The 25,009-nt window shown below is 41.2% G+C and overlaps 1 protein-coding gene across 11 annotated transcripts in view; it reads left to right on the plus strand.

The window, feature by feature from the left end:
* The first annotated feature begins 8,759 nt into the window (after nt 1-8,759).
* nbeaa (neurobeachin a) overlaps nt 8,760-25,009 on the plus strand; it is a 147,097-nt gene continuing 130,847 nt past the window's right edge. For 7 of the 11 annotated variants that reach the window (XM_059539859.1, XM_059539860.1, XM_059539863.1 and 4 more), the window contains exon 1: nt 8,761-9,353. In XM_059539859.1, the coding sequence (XP_059395842.1) occupies nt 9,066-9,353 (288 nt within the window). In that variant the 5' untranslated portion in view covers nt 8,761-9,065. Of the gene's footprint in view, nt 9,354-25,009 lie in introns of all 11 variants that reach the window. The other 4 variants (XM_059539867.1, XM_059539861.1, XM_059539865.1 and 1 more) reach the window with 1 other exon arrangement.

The raw sequence follows: 25,009 nt of genomic DNA on the forward strand, positions 1-25,009 counted from the left end.
TTTTGTGTTAAAACAAAGGTCTATGCGTCTGTGTGTGGGTGCGCATATGTGACAGAGAATATATGCATATACTAGTAGAATATATATTTTATAATATAATAATAATACACAATAAAAATTACACAAATAAAAAAAAAGTTTATAGATAGGCCAAATCTTACAAAAAGTGTATGCACATAAGTGCATTGTATGCAAATTTTGTTGCATAATTGTCACGGCTTATGCTGCTGGAAGGAACACGGAGCCGAGGGATTAACAAAACAAGGATTTATTAAATAAAACATAAACAAGGTGAGTCGTAAATAACAGGTGGCAAGAGGCAAGTGGCAAGTAACAGGTGACAAGTAGACAAGTTGACATTTAGACGAGTAGACCCGACCAAACAGAACTGAAAGGACAAGGCTTTTATAGAAGGGATAATTGGGGAAACACCGGTGGATGGCATGACTAAATTAACAGGGACATGGAACACATGGGGAAATGAAGAGACACACCTGGAAACTAATCAAACCAGACACGGAAGACAGAAACTGGGTCACGGGGGCAAAAACACACAAAATGAGTCCAGGTGTGTGACAGTACTCCCCCCTCCCGGTAGGTGCGTCCTCGCACCGTAGAAACAACAAAGGGAGGCGTGGGTGGGAACTTGGGAGGAGGTTCCGGTGGAGGACAGCCTCCCAGGAGGGGGCCAGCAGACAGGGACTACAGAGGAAGGAGCCAGGGAGGAGATGACGGAGGGAGGAGCCAGGGAGGAGACAGGAAGGATGTGAAGCAGGAGGTACCCAGCAGGACCCAGGCCACAGCCATAACGGCCCAAGGTGGGGCCGACGGTGGAAGGAGCCATGGAGGAGGAATGGTCACTGACTCCAGGGACTCGACCCACGGCAACGGAGCAAGTGGAGGAGGAGCCCGAGGTGGAGACGGAGAGCCGAAGAGCCAGGGTGACGGGGAGGAGCCGGAGGTCCTAGGCGGAACAGATGGCTCTGGTGACTGACGCGGCGATGTGGATCCGGAAGGCCGCGGTGAGGCCAGAGTGACCGAGGACTGAGGTGTAGCCGAGGGGATGAAGGAGCCTGACGGAGCCGGAGGGACGGAGGGATGAGGCGAAGCCGGAGGAGTGGAGTCCCGAGGCATAGGATGGACGACGCCAGACCAAGGCGGAGCCGGAGGGACGAGGGAGCCAGGCAGAGCCTGCGGACTGCCGGGCCACGGCGGAGAGGAAGGAGCTAGGAGCCATGGTGGAGCCGACGGGTCAACGGGCCGAGGCGGAGTCCAGGCCTCAGAGGCTGGAGGCGGAGGTGAGGGAGACGCCGGCCAAGGCGTCGCTGGAGGATGGCGGTCCCGCTGAGCTCGCACCACAATGATGGTAGGCTGAGGGCGAGCAGAGGGGCAGCCAGACGACAGCGGAGGAGGAGGCAGGAGTGGGTGGGAGGGTGGGAATTTTGGAGGAGCAGGCATTGGAGTAAGCTCTGGGGCTGGAGCCCTTCCTGGGCTTAACGGAGGATCAGGAGCCCGTCCTGGGCTTAACGGAGGATCAGGAGCCCGTCCTGGGCTTAACGGGGGTTCAGGAGCCCGTCCTGGGCTTAACGGGGGTTCAGGAGCCCGTCCTCGGCTTAACGGGGGTTCAGGAGCCCGTCCTCGGCTTAACGGGGGTTCAGGAGCCCGTCCTCGGCTTAACGGGGGTTCAGGAGCCCTTCCTGGGCTTAACGGGGGTTCAGGAGCCCGTCCTGGGCTTAACGGGGGTTCAGGAGCCCGTCCTGGGCTTAACGGGGGTTCAGGAGCCCGTCCTGGGCTTAACGGGGGTTCAGGAGCCCGTCCTGGGCTTAACGGGGGTTCAGGAGCCCGTCCTGGGCTTAACGGGGGTTCAGGAGCCCGTCCTGGGCTTAACGGGGGTTCAGGAGCCCGTCCTGGGCTTAACGGGGGTTCAGGAGCCCGTCCTGGGCTTAACGGAGGATCAGGAGCCCGTCCTGGGCTTAACGGGGGAACAGGAGCCCGTCCTGGGCTTAACGGGGAATCAGGAGCCCTTCCTGGGCTTAACAGAGGATCAGGAGCCCGTCCTGGGCTTACAGGAGGATCAGGAGCCCGTCCTGGGCTTACAGGAGGATCAGGAGCCCGTCCTGGGCTTAACGGGGGAACAGGAGCCCGTCCTGGGCTTAACGGGGAATCAGGAGCCCTTCCTGGGCTTAACAGAGGATCAGGAGCCCATCCTGGGCTTACAGGAGGATCAGGAGCCCGTCCTGGGCTTAACGGAAGATCAGGAGCCCTTCCTGGGCTTAACAGAGGATCTGGCATAGGTGAATTGGAAACCCCCTCATTTTGACCCATTTGGCGCTCCATATTTTGCTCCCTCGTGGTGGGCAGTGTCGCCGGCTCTCGCACCTGGTCTGACGGGATGCTCTCTGGCTCTCCGTCATCGGTGGGCTCGGGCTTATGCCTCGTACCGTGGGGAGATTGTAGGCTGGGCTCTGGGTCCAGAGTGGACCTGGCGAGATCCTCCATTGGGCCGACCGTGAGAGGGGACCCATTTCTCACCAGATTCCACTCTATAAATGCGGCGAAATCCTCCCGAGGACCATCTTCGGGCGACAAGCGCGTGGTCCGGGTAGCTGGTGGCATTAGCCAGCCAGAGAAACCGTCTGGTATGGTCCTCGAGAGACAGTCCCTCCTGCTCCAGCAGGAGGAGGAGGTATTCGGGGCGATAGAGGGGATCCATGAAACACTACGGAAAGAAAAAAGACTGTGAAAAAAAACGGAAAACAAAACGGAGGGAAAACACGCAGTTTTTAACTTTTTCAGGTCGGGTCTTCTGTCACGGCTTATGCTGCTGGAAGGAACACGGAGCCGAGGGATTAACAAAACAAGGATTTATTAAATAAAACATAAACAAGGTGAGTCGTAAATAACAGGTGGCAAGAGGCAAGTGGCAAGTAACAGGTGACAAGTAGACAAGTTGACATTTAGACGAGTAGACCCGACCAAACAGAACTGAAAGGACAAGGCTTTTATAGAAGGGATAATTGGGGAAACACAGGTGGATGGCATGACTAAATTAACAGGGACATGGAACACATGGGGAAATGAAGAGACACACCTGGAAACTAATCAAACCAGACACGGAAGACAGAAACTGGGTCACAGGGGCAAAAACACACAAAATGAGTCCAGGTGTGTGACAATGATAATGTAGTATAATATCATAATTTTTAGATACAGTTATATATAATAGATGTATATATTATATATAGATGATAGATTAACTGGTTTTTATGTTGACTTTAATTTACAAACAATAGACGTCAATGTGATCCCCCTCAGAAATGAAGTGAAACAAATTGTGTGTGTGTGTGTGATAAACGTCACTTTAATTTAACATGCCTGTTCATTTCTTCTGTCAATGTTGAGATTCTCACATATAGAGACAGGGTGAAACGGCGATGTGACAGTGCTCCGTCCTCTCCCTCTCTCTCTCTCTCTCTATTCTTTCTTTCGATGTCATTTGTCCTCCCCCCCCCCCTCTATTTCTCCACCCCTGTCTGCCTGCATCTCTCACTTTCTCCTCTAGGAAAAGAACATCTCTTTGGTCACTGTGCATTTTCTCATCTGTTTTCTCTCGGTTTGCAGAGCTGAGGCGTGTGATGCCATTAGGATTGAAGAAACCTGCTTCTATTTCTTCTAGGTCTTTATGAACTTCTCCACCAAACCTGCAGATTCCATCTTCTTGCCGTAATGCAGCATACAATTCAAATATATGATGCACGTCTGTGTCTGCACAAGCCAATTCATTTCCTATTCACATACGGAATGAAAATGTACAACAGCAGCTGGGACCCTGCTGTTCACATGGTGTGTACCACACACACACACACACACACACACACACACACACACACACACACACATATTAGTTCTATGCCCACTGGGACATTGCTGACCCATGATAACCAACAGCTGTTCATGATACCAGAACAAACGTATGTGATAGATAAGTAAACAACATTTTGTTGCCTTACTGTAATATACCAGTAATCGTTTTGTAACAAACAAATAAATAGACACGCACTTAAAATAATGTTTTATTAACAAAGTTCAGGAGCACGATCAGATATTGAAGCAATTTTGCACAGGGGTAACTCGTTTAGCTAACCATCCTAACTAGCACAATACATGTGTATACATGCAGCCTACCTACCTCTGTTCTACGACAGTTTTCTGGCATCCCCCTCCACCCCAACTCCTCACTCCTAATCTGTTTTCATCCCATATTAGGGATGGAGAGTTCTCTGGGTTCGGGCTATATTCCCCCAGGACAGCACGCCAAAATAAGCTTTCTATTTGCTGTCAGATTAGATGTAAGAGTGAACTTGTGAAATGGTTATCCTGACAATTATGCACATATTAAATGTTAAAATTACTTTATTAAGAGGTTTGATTTGAATCTTCATTAAGAATTTGCTTGGGAGATGCTGTTTACATTTGCTTAGTGGTTTGTTTGGTTTAAAAAGTTTAAAAGCCCTTGATGCCTTTATTTTATGTTTTACAATCTCTGGGCATACGCATGATATACTGTAGCAGAATGTGTTGACCTCTGGATGAAATTAAAAACCAGCACCAAAAGATGCCCTGATGATTCATTCTACTTAATTGCACCACAGCTATATAATCAGTGCATTTGCATTGCCATGTATGCAAGGAAAACAATATCACGGAGACTGGGGATGGGATTTTTGACTAAGAAGTTCCCGAAACAATCTTGAAGAACCTTTTTTTTTTTCTTAGTTTGAAAAGAATTTTATTAACAAACTTTTTACCCCATGAAGAACCTGTTCCAGGGTCCTTCATGGACCTAGATGGCAATAACTTTTCTGGTACTTTGAAACGGTAAGAGTGTTTCTCTCAGATTTGAATGTGTAATTTGTGAACTTTAGGAGCTCTTGTGTTTTCCCTGTTGTTGTGCTCTGAGTCCAGCTGAGAACAGACCTGTCTGTCAACCCACACGCTCTATGGGAACGGAGATGTGGGCGAGTGGTGAACGGTGCAGCTATTTTAAACGTAAAAGCTCCCTCCTCCTTTCTGAAGTCTTCTTTCATCCCTGATATGTAAATAAAGGGGCTTTTCCTCTCCTGTGACAGAAGATGTGGAGCAGAGTAGTGCTGTGTGTTTATGCAGTTATGACATTCTCTCAGCCAACCAGTGCAGTACTGAGAGGCCAAGTCTCAAACTTTTCCTCAACATGAAAGCAGTTCTGCTTCACTCTTTAGATAGTTTTCTTTCTAAAATGAAAATTCGGTCATCATTTACTCACCCTCATGTTAGTTCCAAACCTGTATGACTGTCTTCCGTGGTACACAAAATGCAAAAACTTTATTCACTTTACATTTAACTTGTATCAATAATCAGTAGCATTTTTCCTGGTATATGTGTTTTTTTCCCCCTAGAAGCAGTTTAACTACTGGTTACGTCTTCCGAGTTTAGCAGGTTTTCAGTCTGGTGTGGACGTAAAGCTGTGAATCCAGACTCAGCGTCCTGTCAGCCATTGTACTGGCTGAAGACTCTTCCTTATCCAGCTGCTGGTCCCTTCTGTTCCCCTCCTCCTCTGAGCAGAGCCCATCCCCCTCTCCACCCCTCCTCCTCTCCCTCACTCCATATATTCATCTCCCCTCCACTAAAAAAGGAATTGTATCTCTCTTTATATTTTTATCCTACTTTCATGGGCTGGGATTGCTGGTAAAGAGACATAGAAAAGGGACTTTAGGAAATTATCAAAAAAGAAAGTCAAATAAAACTTATTTCTATACCCATGAATGATCTATACATCTGCAAATCAGGTTCTTAAAAGTGTTATAGAATTCTAAATGAGAAGCTGAATGGGAAGCTCTAGCGAGGAATATCTCTTAGTTTTGCTGTTTTAGGATTTGTCTCCTATAGCAGACCCTTATATAAAATTTTGCATGTCAGCATAGCTTCCATTCAAGATTCAAAGAACTTTATTAATCCCAGGGGGAAATTGCTTTCCATGATACAGTTGCTCTCAAGAAAAAAATAATAATAAAAGATCATCATAATAATAAATAATAAAAGAAATGTTCTATTTTGCGAGAATGGGATGCAAGCGGATGGGTGAGTGAGAGAAAAAGATATAGAGAGAGAAAAGAGAAGAAAGGGATGGGGGAGGAAGAGAGGGCTTAGCAAAAGCTCACTTTCATTCAATCTGACTTTAAACCGCTATCCAGACTCGTGCCAAAATGAGGCAGGACTCGTGTCCTTCTAAGTGAAGGAGAGCTCACGTCCCCATTCACAGCTTTCTGCTGCAGTGCCAAAATTAAAACATCACAATAGCAAGGTTGTCTTCAATGGCAGGCATAGCAAAGAAAATAAAACTCGTATGTTTTCTGTGTTATGTGGGTTAAGGCCTTGATATAATTCAATTTAATGAAGGCAAGTTTTCACAAATTGCACTTATTTTACAGTCAAGATGAAGATCTCAGTAACAATAAAGGTAAAAAAAAAAACAGCTGCACAGATTATTGGACTTGTAAAAATCTATTAAAAAGTATTTATATTATTATATTTTTAATTTATATTTTTTATATATTATTTAAATAACATTATTTTTTCAACAAAAGATGTACATAATACATGATAAAAAATAATATATATAAAGAATATTTGTGAACCTGGACCACAAAACCAGTCATAAGTAGCACGGGTATATTTGTAGCAATAGCCAAAAATGCATTGTTTAAGTCAAAATTAGATTTTTTTTTTATGCCAAAAATAATTAGGATATTAAGTAAAGATCATGTTCCATGAAAATATTTTGTACATTTCCTACCGTAAATATATTTTTAGATTATATATTTATATATATATATTTCATATTTTTTGATTAGTAATAATCAAATGTCTATTCAATATTTAGATTTTTTATTGCATCCTCAGATGCAGATTTTCAAATAGTTGCATCTCAGCCATATATTATCCTATTCTAATCTCAATTTTAAAATAAATAAATGAATAAATAATAAAACCTTATGGCTGGTTTTATGGTCCAGGGTCACGTACAGGGGTTGGACAATGAAACTGAAGCATTGGCCAAAATAGGGTTGGAGGTTTCATTTGCACATCCTGGTGGCCAATATTCAATGATTGCACGTTCCACCAGTAAGAGCAGAGTTAAGGCTGTACATGAAATATTGCAATGCACACAACATAATGAGAGACATATCAGAGTCCAGAAGAGGACAAATTGTTGGTACATGTCTAGCTGGCGCATCTGTGACCAGGACAGCAAGTCTTTGTGGTGTATCAAGAGCCATGGTATCCAGGGTGATATCAGCATACCCCCATGAAGGACGAACTACATCCAACAGGAGTAGCTGTTGATGCAAGAGGAAGCTGTCTGAAAGGAATGTCCAGGTGCTGACCTGGATTGTATCTAAAACGCATGAAACCACAGGTGGTCAATTCACTGCAGAATTAAATTCGCACCTCAGCTCTCCTATTTCCACCAAAACTATTCGTCAGGAGCTCCACAGGGTCAATATACATGGTCGGGCTGCTATAGCCAAACCTTTGGTCACTCGTGTCAATTCCAAACGTCGGTTTCAATGGTGCCAGCAGTGGAAACCTTGGTTTGGGGACAATGTGAAACATATATTGTTCTCTGATGAGTCCACCTTAACGCTCTTTCCCACATCCGGGAGAGTTACGGTGTGGAGAACCTCCAAAGAAGCTTACCACCCAGACTGTTGCATGCCTAGAGTGAAGCATGGGGGTGATGATTTGAGCTCCCACATCATAGAATTCCCTAGGCCCAATACTTGTGCTAGATGGGCGCGTCACTGCCAAGGACTACTGAACCTTTCTGGAGGACCATGTGCACCTAGTGGTTCAAGCATTGTACCCTGAAGGTGGTGCAGTGTGTATCAGGATGATAATGCACCAATACACACAGCAAGACTGGTGACAGAGTGGTTTGATGAACATGAAAATGAAGTTGAACATCTCCCATGCCCTGCACCAGTTTTGAATATTATTGAGCCAGTTTGGGGTGTTTTGGAAGAGTGAGTCAGGAAATGTTTTGCTCCACCAGCATCATGTAGTGACCTGGCCACTGTTCTGCAAGAGGAATGGCTTAAAATCCTTCTGGCCACTGTGCAGGACTTGAATCTACATTACCCGTGTATTTTCCGGAAATGCATGTGAAAGGGGCTTTTCACTCCGAACACTAATTTAGTCTGTATTGGCTGCAAAAGGAGGCTGTACACCATACTAATAAATGATTGTACTCTAAAACCAACTGTTTCAGTTTCATTGTCTAACCCCTGTATATACTGTAGCATAATTATTTTTTTATAACATATAGGCTACAGTAGGCTATATATTTTTCAACAAAAGGTGTGTTCACAACCAACATTTTTCTCCTTTTTTCATGGTCAGTTACAGTTGTTTCATGGCAGCCATTACTTTTATGCATGCGTCTATATGGAATATAGATTTCAAAAATAAACCCTGAGAAATATTCATTCAAGTTATGAGAGCACTCACATTATGATTAGGCTACATCATTGGACAAAAGCATTATTTACAACTGTTTAACTGTCCAAAATAATCCAGCTCCAATTTTTTAGTCTACATTACATTAATGTGATTATGCTGGAGCCTGGGACACCTATTAACGGGACGCCCGCACGTGCTCCTGCTTGGTTCTCGGCTTTTGATTGACAGGGCGGGCAGCAGCACGCAGGCGTGGTGAGCGCTCCCGCAGACAGGGGGCGTCAATATGGCATCCTGAGAAAGACAACACAGCCCGACATCGCACCGATCTTCGGCAGATATCGGGAAGAGAGAGGGACCGTTTCGCCAAACGCAAGACGTAATTGCGTCCTGTGCATCCCTCTGAACGTCCGCGAGCATCGGGTTTGGATGTGCAGATCTCGGCGGAGGAGGACACCTGATCGAGAATTTTCCTTTTTCATCTGTGTTTGATGCTGCTGCTCAGTGCTCGGTGATACAAAAGCAGGCGAGACCGAGGCGACCGCTCCTTTTTGGGATTCGGGTCAGAAATGTCGAGCGAGAAACCGGTTTTGGCACCGTGTTCCGCCTCGCTCACGGACCGCGAAGCCCCCACACCGGCAGCAACAGCACCGCCGGGTTCAGGGCAGCAAGTCGTAACGGGCTCCGTCACCGGGGACATGATGGTGTCTGGATCGGGCGCCGTGGTTCTACCGGCCGGGGTGATAAACCCCTCGGTTCCGATCCGGAATATCAAGATGAAATTCGCCGTGCTCATCGGTTTGATCCAGGTCGGCGAGGTTAGCAACAGAGATATCGTGGAGACAGTTTTAAATCTGGTAAGCATCTGCATAGAGTGTACTGAACGCATGTGTTATTAAGCGCGCATAAGATGATGTCATATGAGAATTGATTTCTTGATCAAATGCACCAAAGCCAGAGATATTCCCTGGAGGAATGTCACCCTGTCTTTTGTTGACATCCCAGTCAGATTCATCACTGCCGGCTTCGCTTTAGGGTGACAAAATATCGTACGCATAACGTCAGAATACATTTCCCAGCGTACTATTACACGGTGGTCGCTGCGTTTATTTGCAGTGCCAAATGACAGTGTATTAACACGCCGGCCTGCAATAATGACTCGCCAAATCAGGGAATGCATCTTTTCTCCAAGCAGAATATGCTGTTAGATTCATAATTCTAACCTAGACGACATACTAAACCTAAGTCTTGTGCTACTAAACGATATTTCCCAATATGGATTCGGTTTTTAATATGTAAATATGACTGGTGGGTAGATGTTACGCAGCCGTACATGGATTAATTCCCATAGACTACAGCAGTGTGGGTGTAACTAATATTCAGAGCGCGTTAACGTGCCGCCTGTGATAGGCTACGTAATTGTATGCTGTTTGTGTTTTGGCACCTGTTATATCCTCATCTGTGTCGATATGGTGCTGTTTTTGTTCATGGAGGCCACAGGCTGGTGAGCGAGGTGGATTAAAGCGGGCTTTTAACTGAATTCTTGTTATGAAACGGCTTCGAAAACGTTTTAACACAAATTCAGTAATGAGCGCTGCATGGGATGCTGGGAGAACCATTGTTTTGAAGTAAGGTACGGAGAGGTTTTTACCGACGTCCTTATCAATAATTACAATTGGTTGAGCCAGGCCTTCTTAAAGCGCTGCTAATGGAAGCAGGTTGCCAGCAAGCACCAAACGTTTTTACAGGTTGCAGTCAGGTAACGTCACACTGAAGAAAGTCAGCGAATCTTAGAACGTCGAAATGGGTTCATTACTATGAAAAATCTATAATGGAATGTATTAATCTTTACATTTCTATTAGACGTCAACGCGGAACGTCTTTTTTAGTCTTAGTTCAGTGGCAGATAATGTGTGAAAAAAATATTGATATCGTTTCGTCTTTGTGTATGGAAAAATGGATGTTTGAATGGTTGAAACGAAAACGAGCTGCGAACGCCCAGAGTTTGACAAGGGGACAGGTTTTCTGAGGTAACACTTAGAAGTTTTGGAAATACCTCGTGAGAATAATGTCTTGAGGACATTTAGGTGTAAGCTAATATTTTTAGGTAGCCTTTATATAAGTATCTGCCCCTAAAACCGCGGAAGAGCACTTGCAACGTTGTGAAAACTCATTTATTACGTTAAGCATCTCGACATTTGTCATAGGATTAAATGTTATCACAACCATTCCACGACTTGGCAGAACGTGTTTACAACGCTTGTTGGGTAAATTATATGCACTATATAGACCGTGAGCGTTCGATTTACGGTCACAATCAGTGCTTACTGCAGCGAATAGGGTCGTTTACTCCGTAATAGAAGACGTCGTTCGTGGAGAGCTGGTTGTTTAAAACATGCCGATGGCGAGTCCGCTGAAGGGATGCTGCAGCAGTTGCTCTATGCGCAGGGATGCAGAGTTGCTGTAGCCGTGCATGTGGAAGCAGGTGGCGGAGCAGGAGGAGGGTGGGGGTTGCTGCAGTGGTGATGTGCTCTGAAACCTCGAGCCAACGCTATTCAAACTGGAGAGAGTAGCGCAGCAGCACAGCGGAGAGCCGCTTCCATCTCTCCCTGGCTGGAGCTGCTGCCGGGTCACGTGACTCCATAGAGTTCGGCGATTGAAATACTGAATGAAATACTAACGCGAATTCTACTGTATGCTATACTTCCCTTTACAGAATATTAAGGCGAATGAACATTTACAACGAGTCACTTGCCATCCACTCATCAAGTCTAGAAAAGGTTTTTTTTTTTTTGCATTTGGGGCCTTTGTGAAATTGTCTTAAATCCAAAGTAATCCCAATAGAACATATTGTTAGATGTTTACAAAAAATCTAATATTTGTTTTCTTCATTAGACCAGTTTGTGTATAACAAATTCTAGCCTTTCAGTATTATCATTTTAACACATTATTCCATTAAACAAATTTGATCCAAATATAGATATATTTGAATAAGATTTACCCCTCATATGTACAGTTCTGTATGATAGGGTACAATGGGGTTAAAGGCCCTTTCGATGTAACTACTTTTATCGTGAAACACTAACTCAACAAATACACCACAGTACTCTCCTAAACATGGTGTACTGCAACACATTTATTTCAATAAGTAGGAGGAATGGATTTATTGTTATAATATACTCTGTGAACCAAATATTAGCTGCAGTCACAATGGAGATTTATTTGTGAAATGTGCATAAATAGTTTCAAAATACCATAATGACTAAGATTATTATTCCTGCAAGTCGCCACAATCCATCAGTCGTTAATACTCACTAAAGGGAAATTCTTAGTTCCATAAATTTTTTACAAAAAAAAGTAGTTTTGTAAGAGAGAATGCTGTTTGTAAAGCATATAACATTGTGCACAAGAGAGAAGCATTGCATGGCGTTTGGCACAATGCCGATACACAACTGTAGGTGGGGTAAGCCTTATGTATTATTCAGCTTCGTCTGAAACCGTGGCTTGTCCCAGAGTACATCCAATATCGATTGATGCCGAATGCCATTTAGCAGAGCAGATGTAACGATAACCTTAATTAATTGGCGATTCCACAAAAGGTCTTGGGAGAGGTCTCATTCATTTCAGGAAAAAAGATCCGCCATTGGTTTGGTTGCTCTCCTTTTGAAAGCATTTGAAGAGTTTGCATATGACGGATTGTTTCTGTATTCTAGGCTTCGTTCCTGGCAGTTTCTCAATGCTGAGGCCCAATTTAAGTGTGCTAGATTCGAAAGCCCATTTCTCTCTCTACTTGCTTTTGAAATCCAGACCAGAGAACACATGTGGAGCACTGCTGTTAGACCCTGAATGTAATTAGACCCGTCCTCAACCTCGTGGCCTTACAGTGCTATGCCAGACATCCCGCCATCCGGCTTCAGAACAAATGACACACGCAGGAGGTGTTGGAAAAGAGATGACTGGTCTTGATCTGGCGTAGGGATGAAAGAGTATTCTGCACTATTAAAAATAAAAGTTTCAAAAGGGGGTTTTCACACGGATGCCTCAGAAGAGTCATTTTGGATTCCCCAAAAGACTTTTCATTGAACAGTAGCATTTTTTCTTACTGTGAAAAACAATTTAGTACAATGGAAAGATTCCATGAATATTAAAGGTTCTTCATGGAACCGTTGATGCCAATAAAGAACCTTTAGTGTGTGTGACCCTCTTCATGAGGGCAGTTTCTGCAGTTGCGGCTGCGTTATAGAGTGCCGGACAATACGCTAGCATGCAAATGTACTTTAATACACACATGCTCTAGATTATTACAAGCAGCCTAGCTACCAGATGTATTTTAAGTCCCAATTTCTTACTGTAATCCTACCGCTGGTCTATTTTCAAAGCACTTCTGTTTATGTATGTAGGGTCAGAGCGTCTTTTATTTAGCGTGGATCACACGCTAACTTCCCTGACTGTATGCAGAGCTCACAGCTCCCTGTGGAACTGACATAGTTACTATTGTAGTCGCAGCTGCAATCTTGCGGAGTTCACCCTCAGATAAATCAGGAGATGGGCTTTGCCTTTTTGCTTCTTGTACTGTATTACATTAATTCCAGTATACTTTACATGGTTACTGAAAATACGTAGGCTGCAATTATAATATTAGTGGCAATTTGGGTGCACGGCGAGGGAGTTGTAATGTTATTTATGATACAGTAATTTCATTTGTCTTTCTTTGATGTGTGGTCGTCCTTCACCTCCCGCCATTCAGTTTCTCCTGTGAGAGGCACACTGAGCCAATCTGCTCACTGTCTGTCGTTTTTTCCCTTTTCTCCTTTTCTTTCTCTCTCCTCACGTAACACACACACACATGCACAGACTGTCACAGAGGGCCTGACGTTTAGACTCCCTTGCCATTTGCAAAGCATCATAGTTGCCATGGACACGGCACCATGGGATTTTGCTGCTTGCTTCCCACCATACCAACTGTTGTCATCTCTTCCCAGCCAACTGGATCAGATTTGCGATCTGGACAGGAGAATTTACATAGTAGTTTGTTTGACACTAAAGCTACTGGTGTGTAAAAGTAGTAAATATTTTAAACTAAGCAAATTAGTGTGTTAAAATTCATCTTAAATCATGACCCAATTAGCATCTAGCATTTTATCTGTCCACAATGAAAAATGAAAATGCTGTGTAATGCGATATATTTTTTTATTTTATTATTTCTGTTGGTAAGATTTTTTTTTTTTTTTTTTTTTACTATCAAAAGCTGTAATATTTTGAAACGTTATTACAATTTAAAATGAATTTATTCCTTTTGTGGCAAAGTTGAATTTCAGCAGTCATTACTTAATCTTCTACATAATCTCAGCGGCTCATTTTTTCAAAAGCTTGCAGAGAAAGGCTTACCGAAAGAAATTTATTGGGTTGTTCTTTTTTATGTTTTCTGGGTTGGTACTGTAGATGGACCGGGGGCCCGATTATAGCACTGAAACACACAAAAAAAAAATCACATTTTCATGATATGTCACCTTTAACTAAAGAGATATTATGGTCAGAATGCATTGAAAAATATGATTTTCTTTTTCTTTTATACTTTTTTTTACAAGACCTGATATTAAATGGCCTGATATTGGACCTTAAATACACATTAGGAGCATCTCTCGCTCCCTCTGTCTTTCTCCTTCGCTCTCTTGTGGCTGAGCTGTTGCTGTCCATCCAAAGGGATCATCTCATTATTCACATCCACTCTGCAGAATCACCAAGGTCAGGATGCTGTGCTCAGTCAGCACATACAGTCCTTGTTGGCTACAGAGACAGCAGCACAGCTCTAAATTGCTCATTCAGTCTCATTCAGGACGTAACCATGCATAGAACGGTATGATATAGCACAGCATAAAACGAAAAAACAGGCAAACCTTCCTTCCACAGGACCTGTAATCTCTAAGGTCAGAAGAGCACAGGGGAGCGTGGCACAGTGCAGGTAGCCTATAAGATCACTTTGTTTGTCTGCAGAACTAAACAACAATACAGAAGCGGATTTAAATTCAGGCCCTCACAATCAGATAAGCCGCATAATCAATTAATTGATCGTTTACTGTACATTTATATTTCAGAGATCCAGCAGATGTGACAGTAATAAATATGCGACCAAAGCTGTGGTAATCTTCTTTACCTCCTACTGTAAGACTGATCTTTTGTTTTAATGAAAGTGCCTGCATTAACCTGTGACAGTGCTGCGTCATCGTTCAACGCTGAAAGCTTGCAGAGAGCAGGAGATGTGTGTGCTCTCTGTGTCTGCTACAGTTGAGTTAAAGGCCTTGTAAAATTTAAATTGTAGATTGTGGCTTTTAGTGCTTGTATATTAGATTTGATGTTGTGTGTATGCTAGTATTCTCTGAAACGGTGAGAAAATAGGCACATTTAAGAGATGAACCCTACACCACTTAAAATTGTGGGATGTTTTTGAAAGAAGTCTTATGCTGAACAAGGCTGCATTTATTTGACCAAAAATATAGAAAAATTTTGTAAAACATTATTACCATTTAGAAAACAGTTTCTGTTTCAATATTATTTTTAATGGAATTTATTCATGCGATGCAAAGCTGAATTTTCAGCATCATTACGCCAGTATTCAGTGTCACATGATCCTTAAAAAATCATTTTAATATTCTGATTTGGTGCTTATGGAATGTATCTTATTAATATCAGTGTTGAAAATGGTTGTGCTGAATAATAGTTTTATGGAAACCATGATACGTTTTTTCTGGATTTTTGATGAATTCAAATATTCATCAAAAATAAAATAATATAAATATTTTGCATTTGTTAGTGTATTTACTGTCACTGTTAATTTAATTTGTCTCTATGCTGAATAAAAGTATTAATAAAAAAAATCAACCAACAAACAAGCAAACAGCTGTGTATGCATTTAAAATATAGTATGCTCAACTTACACTACAAAGAACTTTTTCCAATCAGATGTTCCCTGAAATGAAAACGTTCCTCCCCATTAAAATGGTAAATCCGTTTTAAAATCGCTATGACGTAACTAGAAGCTATTGTTGTAACAAAGAAATATGGCCTTCAGTATGCCCAAATTTACTGTTTAAATGAAAATAGCGTGAGTTTGAATTGTAACATCTGTCTTTGTAAAGACCTTGAGATGGGAATTTCATTAAACCTGGTGGTTTCATTAGAGCCAAAGTGCATACAGGCAAGGTTTAGCTACTGGCATTCATCATCATTGACTTCAGACATTAGTTATGTAGATGGAAGTGATCCATACTGTCAGTCTGACACGTAGAATGCTTTGCGAGCAATGTATAATGATAGATTGCATTCAAAACAAGGTGCAAGGGCCACTCTTTTCTTGAACAGAAGTGCTTTATAAATCGTATTCAGGCACACAATTCATCGCTTGGCAACTCTGTGAAGAATTTTTTTATAAGCAGTAAGTCAGATATTCAGTAATGTGAGTTTTGATGTAAAAATGATCAGTCCAAGTACAAGCAGAAAGATTGCTTTGTGTCGCCAGTGCATGCTAGATTATTTGGGATTACCTAAATAAAAATCAGAGCTAAACATGTCTGAAGTATGTGTGGTACATTAAAATGCATTCACAAAAAGTTTGTTGATGAGCACACATAAAGTCATGGATTCTGTCAAGAGGGTGTCTGTAAAGATATGCATAACATCACTTAGAATGTGTCTGATTTGTTGGGAAGGACGAGGCCAAGCATCGACGGGTCTCACAGCTTGCTGTGTCCATATTTTGTCCTCGGGCAGATGGACATAAAGCAAGGACACAGCATTGATTAAAATCATTTTGCACTACATGACAATGCCTGATGTGCAGATGTACTACAATATCTATTACCTTGACATTTTTATTGATTGATTGTAGTTCAATGACTGTTGTATGTACTTCCCATGATCCCATTTTCCTTTAGGTGTGAAATTTGTGGTATATATATATATTTTTTTTTATATGAACTCTTTCTCTGTTATGAACTGTTTTCCCTCAAAACCTTGCCACCATCATGCTCATTTTGACATGTTTCCTGTTAAAGCAATGTCCTGTTAGCCGCCCATGGTGAGCACGACTGGGGGCTTTCAGCACTTCCTCTCCACACCATGGTCGCTGACATTTGCATCCAACGTTTTCTCAAAAGCTGAACTATTAGTGGTGTCACAGATCTGCACTGTAATGTTTTTGCCAAATGTGTGCTATTTCGAGATTTAACTGTGCCTTGTTTTTGTCGCTGTCCCATATTAATATGGAACAGATGGGATTTATCATTTTTCGTCACAGTGTGCCTGGATATGATGTTATGTTAAGGGTGATTCACCAAGGATGATAATTATAACCACGAAGTTTTAATAATCTGTCTAATTCAAGTCCACACCACAACTATACCAATAACAAAACAGTGGAATAATAACATTGGGATCACTTTCAGAATTATTTTTGAAGAATGATAAAATCAGTGAAAGAATCATCAGTTTGATCTTAAATAGCTCACTTATAATTGGTGTGGATGTGAATGTAGTTATTGTTATATTTATCGTTATTATTCTTAGTGTGAACGTGGCTTTGGACTAGATCAGTCTCAGTTTTTAGCTGCTTTTAGTACATTTTACCACATATTCCCTTAACTTCAGTGCAGAAAATGTTAAAAATGGCAGCAGATTCCTCCTCGGCCTGGACTAGATACACAAACATCATTCTTACTCCTTTCCCACGGTTTTCATCTTGACCTTTTGTTTGGAATTCAAACAGCTGCCACGTTCCACTTGATAAAATGGCAACTTGGGCAGTGCCCCTTTCATAAGAGCTTTTCATATTGAGAGGCCGTTATGAAAGTTTAAGATAAGAACTGTAGCGTAGTTCTAGATCGGTCCAGTCTATCATCTCACTGCCGATTTTGGAGCCAGTGTCCCATTATGACGTGATTCAGGCAGTGCTTCAGTGTCCTTTACGAAGCTCCATTGGCGCGACTCTTATCTCAGCTAGTGTGAGTCTCTATGAATGTAATCTGAACGTTATTGCAGAGCTGTTTCAAAACCAATAAGTTTGTATTGTCTATCGTCAAGCTTCTCCACGCTGGGAATGTTTGTCTCCAGAATGCCCAATCTTTCTGGATGAGAGCCCAGAATCTGACACTGAAGTTAGATTTTTGATCATAAATTTACTTGTGTTTGACGGCAGCAGAATTCAAACCTCAGCGTAAGTGAAACATGTACCGCAGGGGCGATTCTAGGGTCAGAGCTTTAGGGGTGCTGAGCACCCAATGAGCCCCAATGCCTCCATCCACCCTCTTTTCACACGAAAACAAAAAATATGTCTATTGAAAAATAACTTTATAATTTGAACATTGATTCAACTAACTCCAAAAATTTTTCTTTTTTTGAGACCTTTTCAAAACAACAGCTTAATTGTGAGAGTTCACACAGACAGCCCCCTGTAACAAACACAAAACCTTCTTCACTCAGCTGGTTTTCCTGACCGTTAACTCCATGTGCCTCCTTTTGTATCAACAGTCATCAGATTGGTTACATTAGATTCAACTTTATTGTCATTGAACAAAGTAACAGGTACGACAACAAAATGTAATTCATCTTCTGTAAATTATTTACAAATGGCCATCTCTAACATATCTGGATGCACGCCTGTCTGAACTTTCATAAACCAATATGTCATCAATAAATAATAATAAAAAACAAGCTTCATATCAAGAGTCATTTTAAATGTCTTTATTATTATTATTATTATTGGGCTTAGAAACTTTTTTAAATGACAAATTCCTTTCACAAGAGAAGCTTGTGAGTTTGAAATAAATAAATAAAAAATAAAAGCAGGGGACCATTGACTTGATAAGTAATTTGATACAACAGCAGCGGGTTTGCATTATCTGTTACTTTAACTTAACTCTTTTCAGCAGAAAAAAAAAACAAGACAGAGGTCATTATGGACTGTCCCTACTCTCTCACCTGAATCTGTCTTTTTTCTTTTAAAGAATTGTCGTATGTCCATTGCTCACTGCCAGGCCACAGACACACACACACACACACACACACACACACACACACACAGAGAGAGAGAGAGAGAGTAATGCTAGGAGTTCAGGAGTTAAGCCTGGTTCAGGTTAAATCCTGTGTGCGATGAATGAATAAATACAGCAAAAGAAAAACATGAAACTTTATTTTATTGTCTAGTTTGATAGTCAGCCACAACTGAAAAATAACAGATATAAATCTAGGAATTAATAACAATTCTTTTAAAAAGCCACAGTGAGTGTTTTCAGTGATACGTCGTTTGTTTTCACTCAAAACGCCAGCGCTTCATGTTTCCATGACGACTGACGAGAAAAGACACACGTGACGTCATGTTTACATGACTCCCGAGTATTAAATTAACGATAAACTTTAACAACAGAGACACACGTACGCACTACACAGGTACGCAGTTTATTTGTCGCGCTTCTGTTTTTGTTTCACGCTCTAGCAGTTAATAAACAGAACTGCATACGTCTTGCGGAAGAACATTGTAACCGGCGTTACTTCTCTCCGTTTATGACTATGGACGAGTCACCCAGGTCCTGTGCTACTCCACAGCGGCGGGGACCCGCCGGACTAAAATAGTCCGAAAATAAACACTTATTATAGATGTACCATAGATTATAGATGTATAGAACCACCATGGTGATTCAGGATACTGACTCCAGTATTCACCGATATGGTTTCGGAACTTAGTTGCATCACAACCGATCACAACACTACATCACGGGTTCTCACTCTGTGTGTGTTTCGCGCTGGATGACGGTCGTGCTGAGCGGTGCAGGTACAGAGGAGAAGTAGAAGAAGAGAAGAGGATGACACCATTTGCTATGCGGGAATGTTTTCATTTTCCTCATTAACACCCACAAACTACGGAGTATGTTTTGGACATTATTTGACCGTGTAAAAGACGAACAAAACTTTTAGAATAACAACATTTCTCACTCCAAGTTTTAGGGGTGCTGAGCTCCTTTTTAGGGGTGCTTCAGCACCCCTAAAAAGGGGCTAGCCTCGCCCATGATGTACCATATGGAGCGTATTTCAACTGAATAAATCCACACTTCTTTGTTGCTGACAGCTGTCCATTGGAAAATAAAGTTAGTTTTACATTACTGTTATGTGCACCATTATTTAGTATACATCTCCATTGGTAGTTATCTTGCCTTCCTTTACTGGTTTGATGAGGTGTTAGGTTTTGAGGTTTAGCACACAAATCAAAGGTGAATAAATTTGAAAGGTTTTCTGTCCGTGAAAGTTATGTATGGCAATCTATATATTATAATTAGACTGTAAGCTATAGATCAGGCAAGGGGTTTCTTCATGTGGTTCCCCTGGGAGTGTTTGTTGCAAGGTCAGAACAGATTCAGAGGTCAGATAATATGATAGTATAAAGAACAGATCTGTTTGAACATTTGAACTAGTTTTGCCGAAGGCAATGTAATTGGTTGTATATGCACTCAGTGTACCACTTGGCGCCCAATTTCTTTGTGAATAATCCAAATCTCTTTTTGGCTAGACACAAGGCACAAATGTTTGGAGTAAGCTTTAAAAAACAATCAAAAAATCAAATGAATAGAATGGAATGATTCTGACTCTTGAGTAGACAGGCTTTGTCTTGCCATTTTTCTGAACATCTGATAAACAAACTCCTGCTTCTGCTGAAATGATTGAAATTGAAAATAGATTTGATGGTTTTCAGCCGCAAATCAGTTCAGTTTAGGAACAATAATAGCAAAAACAAATACAAATGCTTATATTGGAGTGTGCTCATTGCTATAGCTGTTCATGTTTTCATTTTTGAATGAACTGCTGTTGTGCTGTGAATGAAACATAACACGGTTTGGCTGTTTTTGCAGGTTGTTATTTTCCAGGTTGAATGAGGGAATGCAAAACTGCAGTGTCACAATCAAATCTCCAGATTAGTTGGATAAAACTCTTTCTTGTCCCAGATAGTGAACAAAGTTGTCACTATTTAGCTTAGACATCCAGTTTTGGCAGGAATGTCATGTACCTCCACACATTACAAGCCTCTTAGAAGCTGTGATCGGCAGGTATGAGTCGGATAAGCTGTTCTGCACCAAATGAGATGTTCTTGAGAAGAAATCAGAGCTCAAAATACACTTCAGCTGTAAACAGCTCACAAAATTTCAGCTTTATGCTCAAAGCTGCTGTTTTTTTTTAAAAATCAAGATTAAACAGTAATTTTGTGAAATATTGATACAATTGAATTGTAATTTCTATATTTAATACATTTTAAAATGTAATTTATTCCTGTCATGACATGATCCTTCAGAAATGATTCTAATATGCTGATTTGCTGAAGAAACTTGAAGAAAAAGGTGTAATTTTGAATGGATTATTAAAAGGACTGTATCAAAAAGTCATTTGTTCATGAGTCAGACTACACTAGCTTTTGAACTGAACACACTTAATGACACTGAATATCTTCTGATTTTAATAATTGGTTTCAAGATTGTTAAAATGAATCCCAATTAATCAGAAAAGAGATATTTTTACCCGACTGTAATCTCAGAGCTTTACAGCAGCATCTAACAAACCGCACCCTCCTTTTCAGACACCGCACCAAAACAACAAACACCTTTCTCTCTCCTCTAGGATACACACATCTACCTCTCTTACGACATCAACACAAAGGCATTTGACTCAGATTGTCTAGTTTTCTATCTCTTGTGAGTGTCTGTGTTGTTTGTGTAATATCAAACACATCAGCGCAGCCACGACTAGATGTCCATCTCCTCAGAAGCATTGCTAAAAGATCATATTTCTTTAATTCAGTGCTATTTCTCCACTAGTCTGCTCCAGACAGCAGTTCATTGTGTGTTCTCCAAATGTATGTAGACGCTAGTATGTGTCTCTGTTTGGGAATGAGAAACGAGTGAGGGGCAGTAACATGCCTGCTCTGATCGTGCTAACACTCTGTCTTTCTGCTGCAAAGAGTTTCGCTGATACTACAGTCACACACACACACACACACACTGCCTTTTTATGCTGCAGCCAACCAATTGCATTCTCCACCACACTACATATGATGTCGGATTTGCCGATTTTTTTTGCTCCACCCGGCCAAACCCCCCACCACACACACACACACACACACACACACATGCACAGTACATCTTTCTTGTACTTGGTCAGAGTCATATGAAATTCATGTTGGCCTAGTTTTTTGCCTGCCCGCAGCCTGTACCCGCTAAAAGCAGCATGGTATGCTATGTGGACAGAATTAAACAGGCTCCAATGATGTTTCACCCCAGCTGGTATTTTTGTTTTCATCTAAAGACTGGTTTATGGGGGTTTTCTGACTGTGTTGACCTGAAAGATAGTATGTTAGAAAAAAATATAAACGCTTTCTGCAGATGGAATCGATCTGTTTTATAAAGTGGTTCGATATGAGTGTAGTGTATTATCTAGGTCATTCAAACTTGATGTAAATAGTCATGCAATGCAGTACAATGAAGCTTATATTCTTTTCTGGGGTGCAATTTATTGGATCTTGCAAGAAATTCACCCACAATACTTTTGGGTAATATCTAAGATAAGTGGACTTCAGTGCTTCAGGATTTGGAAATGGCAGGAAATTGATCAATTTTATGTAGTTTTTTTGAGCTCTGCAATTGATAAAGGCTGTTTAAGAACTTTATAGGACGGATAACATGACACAATCACAACTGAATATTTTGAACAGCAGATCTTTTCAAGATTCGTAAAGTTACAAGATAGCATAGAAGGTATTTATAAATTAGACTTTAACATTTATAAATGTTTCTGTGTGATTTCTGCTGTAACAAACCCATTATAATAAAGAACAATAAATATATTTTCTAAGAATTGCTGCAGTAAATGAGTTAGCAATTTTGCACTTTTGGTTCACATTGCACAACATCCTGAAGTTTATGGATTTTTTTAGTAGGTTTTTGTTAAAGCTGCAGTCCATAACTCCATAACTGGTTAAAAATGATCCAAAGTACATAACCAGCCAGTGTTCAAAACTATTGCTTTACTATAGCACAATACACAACGGTTAGCTTTCAGTAATGTTTTCTAATTTGAGTGGTACTGGTAGGTTTTCGCTGGAAATTTGAGTATGCTGCTGCGTCATGATGTAAAATAAATGTGCATCTGATTGCAGATAGCCTGGGAGTACACAAGATCTGTATTTTAAAGACAACCAGTTCGAAGGGAGCATAATTTGTTCGATGTGATGTGAACTAACCGATTGTTAGATTAAACTGCACGATTTATTGCAATGCTTTTTTCCTCAGTTGGTCTGAACAAACGTGGCAGACTTGTTACTTGTTCAGATGACAATATCCGGTGAAAATTCTTATTTGGGTCATATATTCCAAGACGTAGGCTAGAATGTGTGATTGCGAAGTACAGTAAATATCCACACCGGTGCGCTGACTGACTGCCACACATACTTTTCAAAACATTAGATTCATCCGCGCTGGAGCCTTGCCGGCGCACAACCCACGCAAAAAAGAGAATTACGCAAACAGCTGCAATTGCAGGTTTTCAAACAGATTGCGACAAAGATTGTGACAGATTGTGACTGTACTGTACGTATGTTTATACTCACACTCTTGCAAACTTAAACTTTCCAACTAAAGATTGAAAGAGTTGTTGGAAGCTTAGTATAGATTGTATATAGCCTAATAGATATTTTTACATCTTAATTCATTCATCTTTTACTATTCATAAAAGTTATGTTAATTTGTGAAGATTGCTTTGTCGAAGAACACCTTTAAGAATCATAGAGTTCTTCTGGTCATAGAGTTTATTTTCTGTAATAATCCAAAGATTAATGGAAAATTCTATTGTTTTTTTTTGTGGTGGGAACCAAAGTGATGCTAACTTAAGTGTTGGCCTACAAAAATACATCCAATACATTCCTCCTTTGTTTTCCTCTTTTTGGCCACATGCTGTTTTTTCTTTTTTGTAATTCTCCCCCCTTCCGTTGGGGGGGAAGTTAAAGCAACCCTCTAAATTCCCCTTAAGAGGTCATGCAAATCCCCCTTGACCACCACAGGGTCTCGCAGTGGGCTCCAGCTCAGTCTGGCCCTGTAAAATCTTGCGCCGATGAAGAGTCTGTCCTCCAACATGCCCTCTAGCATATTCAGCGCTCTGACTCACTCTTCGTCTGGCGTTAGACTGAAAAAGGGAGGGCAGTAGAGAGACACAGAAAGGGGAGGGTTTAGGAGACAGAACAAGAGTAAGGAACAGAGGCAGCGGAGGAGAGGGAAAGCTTTCAGACTCTTGTTTCCAGCACCACAGAGCCATTGTGCTGCATGCTGGGGGAATAAACAGCTCAAGAGGGTTATTTAGGACCCACATTATGTTGGTTCTGGTGTGGAGAGCACAGGCCTGCGGATTGGAAAGGAAAGATAAGCCAGACAGGAGGATTTGAGTCGGCAATGTGGGCTAGAATGCTGATCTTTGACTCATCACTTGGTGCATTTGAAGTGTCGCTACATTTGCTGGGGATTTGTGCTCATATTTTCACCCCATTGAATGGACAATTCACAAAAAAAGTAGATTTGTTGAGTCAGTTCTTAGCAAAAGCTTTATTTTGTTTTTTTGCCACTGTAGGTATAGTAAAGAGAGATTTGAACCTCTTTCTAAAGTGTCTCAGAGCACCCAGGTGTTTAGCCTCCTTGATAACTGCAATATTAACCATTAGAATTGTCATAAATGAGAAAGAAATAATGCATGATCATTTTTATTCTTTTGACATTAACGCAAGACTGGTTTTGGGTTTGAATTATTCGCTGTCAACAGTGGTGAATGTCCTCTTATACAGTTTTATGCAGATTTTCCTGTCTTCACTCACTACAAACCAACCTAGCGTTTAATTCCACGTCAATTAAGGGTAGAAAGTGTTGTTGCAGGGGTCTGGATTTTCGTAGCAGACCTGACTGCCCGCGGGTATTTGATCTATAGTCTTGGATAAGCATATTACAGAAAAATGTTATGTTCAGCTTGTTTTCTTGTTCAGAAAATGCGTAGGGCGCACATTGAGCCCATATTGCAGATCTTCAAACACTCCAGTGTGGCTTCCAAGAAGGACAATTTCTGGCAAACACATTTGGCGGGGGTACAATCTCTCACTTTGTGTCTTTTAGTGTTTAGTTTTTCAATCCAAGATTAGTATGTGAAACACAAAGATATGCCTGAAAATCTGGCCTAATGTCAAACATGCAGTTGATGGTATTTCTTTTTTTAACATGCAGATTAAATTTCAAGGTCACTTAGACCGCAGTGTTGTTGGTTGAAATTATTCAGTTAAAATTAAATTATCGTAAGCTAGAACTGAAATCATTAAAAACTGTTAATTGAAGTAAAGCTAAAAAAATCTAAAAACTTATTTTCTACAAGTTGCAAAGTCAAAATTTCTAAATTTAAGCTGCAATAATAAGTAGCCTAGTAATAATAAACTAATAGTAATAACTAAATA

This window comes from Carassius carassius, chromosome 45, assembly GCF_963082965.1.
Source record: "Carassius carassius chromosome 45, fCarCar2.1, whole genome shotgun sequence".
NCBI classification, from domain to species: Eukaryota; Metazoa; Chordata; class Actinopteri; order Cypriniformes; family Cyprinidae; genus Carassius; species Carassius carassius.